The 8633-nt window shown below is 46.8% G+C and overlaps 1 protein-coding gene across 2 annotated transcripts; it reads right to left on the reverse strand.

Annotated features, from left to right (window-relative positions):
* Positions 1–1650: 1650 nt before the first annotated feature.
* On the reverse strand, positions 1651–8283 carry TSHB (thyroid stimulating hormone subunit beta). Of its 2 annotated transcripts, XM_032782520.2 has the most exons (3): positions 8264–8283; positions 2815–2977; positions 1651–1981 (listed from the first exon to the last, which is right to left on the reverse strand). In XM_032782520.2, the coding sequence occupies exons 2-3, from the start codon at positions 2974–2976 to the stop codon at positions 1739–1741; spliced, it is 405 nt and encodes a 134-aa protein (XP_032638411.1). In that variant the 5' UTR covers position 2977; positions 8264–8283; the 3' UTR covers positions 1651–1738. The 2 variants fall into 2 exon arrangements, with proteins under 2 accessions (XP_032638411.1, XP_074922085.1); XM_075065984.1 differs by lacking the exon at positions 8264–8283.
* Positions 8284–8633: the final 350 nt, after the last annotated feature.

An 8633-nucleotide genomic window follows, 5' to 3' on the forward strand; every position in this document is an offset into this window, starting at 1 on the left:
CCCCTTCCCCAAATCCACTGTGTGCAATCTGCAATTTAAATGTATATGGTGCAAGGAAAGCTTGAAGCCCTCGATGACATTAATGGCAACTTAGTAGAAGCAGGGCCGGCTCTAGCCATTTCGCCGCCCCAAGCACGGCGGCACACCGCGGGGGACGCTCTGCCGCTTGCCAGTCTCGCGGCTCCGGTGGACCTCCCGCAGGCGTGCCTGCGGATGCTCCACCGGAGCCGCGGGACCAGTGGACCCTCCACAGGGATGCCTCCAGGAGGTCCACTGAAGCCGCCTGCCGCCCCCCCGGCAACCAGCAGAGCGCCCCCCCGCGGCATGCTGCTCCAAGCACGTGCTTGGCGCACTGGGGTCTGGAGCCAGCCCTGTGTAGAAGCCATCCGTACCCTGTGCCTGCCATACCACCTTGCAGTGAAAGCTAGTGGTCCTTCTGTATTAATGAGGCATATTTTTTCTTTGCTGCAGCCCTGCATGTCCCCCGCACACACGCACACAGTCCTTGGATAAGTGAAGGGAGTGAGATTGGCTTGGGCATAGGAGAAAAGGGCCTGAATGCCCCTCTTCCATCTCTGACTTCTCCAATTCTGTTAATAAAATAGATGTGTGAATGCTAGGGATGTAAAATTCCGTAAGTGGATTCTGCAGCTTTTTTCCCCTGCTGTGAACCACCTGCTAGAAACTACCTAGCCCTGTCGCTGCGTGTTTGGTCTGTTTTATTTATAGCTTACCATTGAGCATCTGTTGCAGTTTCACATCTGCAGGGGTTCATAGTGAGGCAAAAATTCATTCATTCACCTTCTCTTATTTCCCTACAAGTGGGCACAGACTCTTCACCCATGCCTGCTCAGCACCTAAAAGGAGGCTGCGACTTACTGTGCACAGAGTGGGTGTAGACCCCAAATTGAGGAGCAGGGCATGTGTAATTCCACTTAATGTACATTGGGAGAAGACCCTGTGCCGCCTATTTTATTTATTTTTTTTAAGTGACCAAGCCCAATATGTCCGAACCACATTTCATATAATCTTTACAAACAAAACTCAAACAGAAGGTTCAGCTTGCCCCCTCTCCCTTTACCCTTCAACATAAATTACAGCTAAGCCATAAAGCTCAACAAACCCAGGCTCCTTCAGTCAAGTGGAGAAGGGGTTTTTTTCAATGCAAAGTCCTTGATTCTGGAATTCCCAACCCCAGATGTCTAAAGCCACGGACATGTAGCTTGTGCACCTGAGGACACTGCATATGGGGAGAGGCATCTCTCAGACAGACAGTATTAAGCTGTATACATGGATGTCAGCACCTGAGAGCAAAGAGGAAATGAGCACACTGCAGTGACCCAGTCTAGAAGGCACCAAGGGGCATGGAACAGATCCAAAATAAATAATCACAATCAGGTGTTGAGCCTGGAGATGACACAGCAACATCACCACATCTTAGAACATCATCCAATAGGCCAGGGCGAATCCTCCTAGCAATGCCTAACTCCTCCCTGTACACCAATTATTTTTATCCTTTTTGCCTCGCTTCACTTCCACCAGTGCCCTCCAGTGTTGCAGTTGCTCAGGGTGATACAACAGTAAATTTGCTAGGATTCCTTTAGATTAAAAAATCCTACAGACCAGCTTGCAGATCTGGTGTGAAATACAATTTTATTCATGATTCAGTTATAGATAGCCACTAGCTAACTGGGGCGGCGGGACAGAAGGTACATTTCTTCCTCATGCGGTAATAAGCTCACACATTATAGGACTTCTGTGGTTTAGTGCAATAGTCTGTCCTGACTGTCTCATGAATGCAGTCACTGTAATCAGTGTTACATTTACCACACTTGCAGTTCATCGCCACTGGGTAAGAGTAATAGGGGACGGTGTGTCGTGGACAGCCAGGGAGTACCACTGTTCTGTACACCATGTCTTTATATGTGCACACATCCTGGGACAGGGCACTTTTGAGGAGCAGCTTCTTACCATTGCTGTCCTACAAAAATATAAAAAAGAGAGATGTTGTTATTCTGTTTTACTGAAGGATACACAAGTGACCCAGTGACTCAAGACCTCCCTGAGTCATTCGGATTGTGGTCAGAAGGCAGGCATCTTTCCCTGCAGACTGTAATGGCTGCATTTCTAGTGTAGTTCTACTGAGATCCCTCAATGAAAATCTGCATGTGAATAGTCTCCACATCTCTATGAAGATTTCCACAGTATGCTGCACCTGCTGCCTGGCTCAGAGGTAAACCCACAAGTGACACCAGAGCTCTGTGACCTGCACTGACTGCCTATTGGTTTAAGGGTGGAATTTTAGGTGCTGGCTCTAAGGGTAGCATGGGACTTGCCTATGTAAGAGACACCTCTCTCCCCACACTGTACTGCCATCACTGTGATCAGTGCATTGACTTACCAGCTGCACACATGATGAGGCAGAAGTTACTGAAACAATTCACTTAGTAATTTAAAAAAAATTCTGTCCCTCATTAAGTGGGAGAAAAACCTCTTTTCCATCCTAACCCCCAAATTCATAGGAGAAGAAGGCATTGCAACGTGAGCAGCAGCCACCAATCTTCTACTACAACATTTTTGCTATAGGCACCAGATCCATCAGATGGCTTCTTCCCCTGCCCCCCATCGCCTCTGTGTCTGAATGATTTGCCAAATGTGGCAAGTGTGTGATTTTCTATCTATTGTAAATAACCTAAGAGATGAATAGTTTGTCCCGCTGATTTTCTAGAGGAAATAATGAGTGAGCTCAGATGTTCATACCACAGCAGTGGGCACAATAGAAGCACCCGCCTAGAATAGAATAGCGCCTGGTACCCGTGTCATGCAGAATCCAGCGCAGATGGTTGTGTTGATGGCCAGGCAGTAGGCACATTCTCTCTTCTCCACGTGGATGATATACTCAGTGGGTGCACAAAAAGACATTGCCTGCCCAAAAGTCAGGCCAAAGAGAAGGGACATCAGAAAGATGGGACTCATGCTAGATGAAAAGACAAAATATCAAAGGAGAAAGCATTAGATGTGGCCTCCTGCCATGTTCTGAAAAGTCACTGGGGAACCAGTTATATTATTCACAAAAGGGAAAGACAATGACATTATATCTAACAAGAACCTGACAAAGTTCCACTACTCTCAGTACTTTTTTTTTAAATAGTACTGACTGCTGCCAGAGGCAAGGTGCCAAAACACAGAACAATAAAGCAAATCTTATGTTCACTTCCTCCTATTAAACCCCATTACACACAGCTTTCTGTTAATGAGTCCTAAAATGCTGATACAATAAAATAGCAGGAAGTTTCCCCAACCCTCCCTACTAAAGGATCTAAGAAATATGACACATGAAAGAAACAATGAGCTCTAGAGTTCAAACACAAAACCCAAAATAATCCCATTGGCTTTAAAGAAAGCGAGTCCTATAAAATGGTGAAAGAATGAAAAGAAATGGCTGTGTAGACAGACTACATCATCACATTTCTGACACTCCAATTGGCTGTTTTAATTAGAGGCCCACTGACTGGAGCTGGCGAGAGATGCACACTGTCAGTAATTAAGTAACATTCTTGTAAATGACAACAAATGACAGATCAGTAAAGAGTTCAAATCAACCATCTACCAGCACTGCTGACCTTTCCCATACATGATGAGGGCTCCCTAGAATGAAGCTCTGATTAACTCCAAGGTCTGCTCAACAACCTCCGAAGTACAAAGTTGAACTGACAGTGTCTATAAATTTATGGACATCACTCTCTGAATTCTCTCAGCTTGTAGTTTCCCCAGCCAAAGCCATTATGTTGTCCAATTACAACACCTAGTGGCTGCAACAATGCTGAACCTGCAAAGACCAACCTGTTGGGAGCTGAATCTTTCCTCAATACAGGAGCCTGAGTCTGCATTGTGGAGTTGGAGAGGCTGTGACCTAGCACAAGCTGTCACTGTGCTTTATACTCTCCAAGCTAATACCAGGCTGAGTGTACTGTTTATATAATTGCATTTGAATTGCTGCTTTCTTATCTCAAACCTATCTATTGAAAATTCATACTGAACTATAAAGCAAATGTAATTGGAACAAATGTTCCAATTATATCCTCACATGGAAACTGGAACTGGAAATCTAATTACTTTAACACTCATTGTCCTCTCAGCCTTTTAAACCAAGTGTTGCTTTAAAAAAGATGTTATTGATGAGTTAGGACAATAACATCACGACAAAAAGACTACCATGGACATATAGCCAACCTGGATGCTTAGAACTGAGGGCTGCTATAGGAATTACAGATGTTTATTTTTCCCTAATTGTTTATTTTGGAGAAGGACTTAATTCTGGCTCCCACTGACTAGTGTGACCAGAAACCAGATAGACATAACAAAGAGAGGCAGTAGCAGGCACAGAAACGGCTAGATTCAGAAAGAAACTTAGGCATGGTGCCACTCAGCATCACCACATCTAACTTTCAGGTGCCTAGAAAATCACTGGATTAATGAAGTCTTAGTCAGGCATGTGGCTCCCTGTACAATGAATGAGGAGACACAGACATCCCAGAATGGGATTCGCAAAAGTCAGCATGCTAGGCAGTTCCCCATCTCAATTAGCCAATGGGAGATTCCAAGAAGAGGGAGGTGTCCTAAGATCTGCTGCACTCAGGAAGTTCAGCACCTCACTTTGCTTGGGATTTTCAGCTGCAAACTTTCTCTTGTGGTTAGGTGACTATACCATTTTTGCAAGAAGATGCTCCCTCATAACTTTTAGCAAGTGGTTAGGGTATTCACCTGGGATGTGGAAGACTTCCAGCTCAAGCCCTATCTCCACCTGAGGTGAGAAAGGATCTACCATCTCTCAGATGAGCGCCCCACTCACTGGCTATATATGGGATATTCTGATATGGGGGGGCTCCCTCAGTCTGTCCTGTTGAACCTGTTCCACTATAAATAAATAATGAGTCACTCGGCCAGAGCACGAGAGATCTCAAGCATGAAAATGACTCTCTATCCTGATGGTTAGAGCACTACTTGGGAGACCCAGGATCCAGTCTCCCTGTTCCAATGACTTTTTAAAAATTATTTATTCACAATGGAACAGCTTCAACAGCAGAGACTGATGGTGGCCCACATCAGAATATCCACTTGCCTGGTGTGTAGGCACTCACCTGAATGGTAATACAACCCTGTTCAAATCTCTTCTCCCTCTCAGGTAGAGGGGGGACTTGAACTCAGGGGAGAGGGGGTTGGTATCGCACAACATCCCAGTTGTGTACTCTAACCAGCAAGCTGAAAGTTAGGAGGGAGGTCGTCTCTGCCACCCAGCCATTTTGCATAAGCTCCCCTATAGAGGTCCAACTTAGCAGATGAACTACGACCATGCTTAGTGGATCAATCCCCACATGCAACTTTGGCAGAGGAATGCCTATCTTCCCCCAGCTCACGCATCGTTCTGGGGCCTAGGTATCCAGAGGCCAGGGGTAGGGCTGCAGTGCACATGCAGAAATGTAGGCACATAGAGAATGCTTATTGCAAAAATTTAGGTGCTAAGGAAGTTATGACACCTACTGGCTTCAGTGGCAGATCATGGGGTTTGTGAATTCCAGTGGGGCTTCATTCTGGAATATAGGTGCCTAAAATGGCACTTAAATGCCTAAGTCCTTTTGTGAATCTAGTCCAAAATTAGTAAGATTAAAACTGTAGTTAATTTGAAAAAATTCCCTGTCACTCCACCATTTCACATGGGAGGAGTTTTAATCTACCCACACAAGTAGATACAGAAATTATTTGGGCATTGAACCTATTTTGCAAAAGATTGATGGCAATAAATGACTCAGAAGTTAGTCATATCCAATGGGAATCGAGTCTGTATAAACAGCTATATCCAGCATAGCTAGAAGCACCATATGAAAAACTATGTCTGAAGAATGTCTGGAAATGGGAGTGCTCAGGTCCCAGTGGAGACTGGACAGATCCTGGGGAAGCAGTCTGGGTGGCTAAGGGGGTTGTGTGGGTGCATGTGACTTGGCCTCCATGAGACGTGTGCATTCTCATTTATAGTAGGGCTGTTGCACTCTCCTGCTTCATCAGTAGCCAACCTGCCTTCCTATCTCATTTATTTTGTCCTTAGAGCTTTGCTGGTTCTTACTCCACAGTTAGCATCCCAGACACATCCTCAGTAACCACTAGCTGCCATTAAGTTTTTGTGAATCTGATCCAAAACATGTCACATAGCAACAGCTCAGTTCTCCATTTACATGGACAAGAGAAATTCAATACAATTAAGATTAACTTGACTTTGGTGAGCACAGAGTGAGTTGGGCAGAAGGGATCCAGTTAGCCCAGATTAATGCCAAGCTACTCCACTCGCTGGCACATTAGGTTACCTCACTGCCATAACTTCAGACTGCAGCACGTCTCTCTGTCCTGGGGTAGTGCTTCAGTTATACCATAATGTCAGAAAAAACACCTTTTACTCCTCCCCCTTCATTTCCCAGGGGTCTCTAATAATGGGTTTCTTTTACAATCTGCCAGGAATTAGGTATGACTCCTTCTGGCTTAAGGGTATGAATGTAGTAGTAATCGTACTCTCAGTAACATCTGTCCGTGCTGCCTCAGCAGTACAATTATAATACTGATATTTTGCTCCTATTACTATTTAACTCTTTCTTATCCTGATATAATTAAAATGTAACTAGATATACTGTTTGTGTGGGTACATATATATTTATACATGTGAGTGTATGTGCATAAAACTTTAGTCTCAGGGAATAAAGTTCCTTCCTGAGAAAAGTTCCTGCCTGCACAAGGACACTGGAGTTTCTACTGAGAGCCAGAAAGGATAGAAAAGGCCAATCCTCCAAAATGTGGTAAGGGGGAGATAAAATCCAGTGAGATGCAAAAACTTCATAGACACCTATCTAGAGTCTCTCTTCCAGTCCTGCACAAGTCAAAACACTGGCATCTGACACCTGTCACCTTCACAGCATACCTGCAAAGGGCACAGCTGGGGAGCAAGTAGTGCCTTTTACCCACTGGTGGCTCCAGGCACCAGAGTTCCAAGTGCGTCCCTGGGGCAGCAAGCAGCAGGTGGTGCCCTGTCAGTCCCTGCGAGGGCAGCAGTCAGGCAGTGTTCGGCTGCATGCCTGCGAGAGGTCCGCCAGTCCCATGAATTTGGCGGCGGGTATGCTGAAGCCGCGGGACCAGCGAACCTCTCGCAGGCAAGCCGCTGAATCCACAGGATTGGGGACCTCCTGCAAACAAGCCATCAAAGGCTGCCTGATTGCCATGCTTGGGGTGGCAAAAAAGCTAGAGCCGCCCCTGCTTTTACCCACCGATCTCAAAGTTCTTTACTTATAGGACCCCAGGCTGTTGGGGTTGTGCTTGTATCTGCTGGTCCTGACATAAGGAACCCAGTGGATAAGGAATGAATGTGCCCTCACCATATTACATGCTGTTTACATTTAGTATGAGCTAACAGAGGACAGAGCCAACCAGCTAAGTACTTCAAAAGGGATCATTTTCCAAAGCTGAAGAATATTATGAGTGAAACTAACTGGGAGAAAACCTTTAGACACAAAAATATGAATGAAAATTGATAGTTGCTTAAGAAGAGTTCATTACATGTCCAAAAGAGCCACAATTCTACAATCACAGACGAGGAAAAAGACGGTTACTCACCTTTGTAACTGTTGTTCTTCGAGATGTGTTGCTCATATTCATTCCAAGTAGGTGTGCGCGCGCCACGTGCACGTTCGTCGGAAGAATTTTCCCCTAGCAACACCCGGCGGGTCGGCAGGCGCCCCCTGGCGTGGCGCCTTTGCGGCACCGTATATATGCCCCTGCCGACCCGGCCGCTCCTCAGTTCCTTCTTCTTTTCTTTTTCTTCCCACCGCGAGGTCCGTCTGTTTAGTGCTCACGACTAACACCGAGTCCCGCGGATGCCACTATAATAAACAAGCAGGGGTGAGGAGCGCGCTCTACTACCCTTTTGTCAGGGGCAGATAACGCTGTGGGAAGTTTGTTGTAACCACACGTGCATTCCGATCTGGAAGCCTCTTTCTTCTCAGGAGGTACCAGGAACGTGTTGCGTCAAGACTCGGCTCAGCAGGTCCGTTCTTCTAGCCCACGAGTGGTCCTGCCGTCCGGACATAGTCCCTTCTCTTTCCAGCGGTGGGGATCCTCCCCCTGTGAATCGATACGCTCCTTCGCGCCCGGCGGACCTAACCGGAAGTGCACCTGTCTGCTCTCTTCCGCGTCCTCGACCCCGCCGGCTGCTCTCGTCAAGGACCTACGTTCTCTCCTACTTGGTCGACCAACTCCTCTATTGCCTCCGCGTTTCCCTTGGTGCACAAAGTCCCTCGTAAAGCTACGCAGGGACAAGGCCCGACTATTCTCATCGCCAGCGTGGCCCGCATCGCCATACACTGGAAGGCCGTCCCCCTCCGCTGTTCACCTGTCCAAGCCAGTCCGGCTTCCACTGCCGGTGCTCATCCACTTAGAATATCGACAAGAACCACGGCAGGCTTCTCCGCACCCCAGACCGTCACGGTCCCTCTTCCACCTGGAGCGCGTGAGGCTCCCTGGTCCGGCTGAGCTCTGCAGAGCTGCGCGTGTTCCACCCCAGTGCAGCAAGTGCTCTTGGAAGTAAGGCGGAACAA

This window comes from Chelonoidis abingdonii, chromosome 4, assembly GCF_003597395.2.
Source record: "Chelonoidis abingdonii isolate Lonesome George chromosome 4, CheloAbing_2.0, whole genome shotgun sequence".
Classification (NCBI taxonomy): domain Eukaryota; kingdom Metazoa; phylum Chordata; order Testudines; family Testudinidae; genus Chelonoidis; species Chelonoidis abingdonii.

Excerpts from the sequence above, each read along its gene's own strand:
- TSHB (XM_032782520.2), bottom strand. The coding sequence starts at position 2,976 with ATGAGTCCCATCTTTCTGATGTCCCTTCTCTTTGGCCTGACTTTTGGG. Across the intron at positions 1,982-2,814 it reads CTGGATTCTGCATGACACGG|GACAGCAATGGTAAGAAGCT; the intron begins GTACCAGGCGCT and ends ATATTTTTGTAG.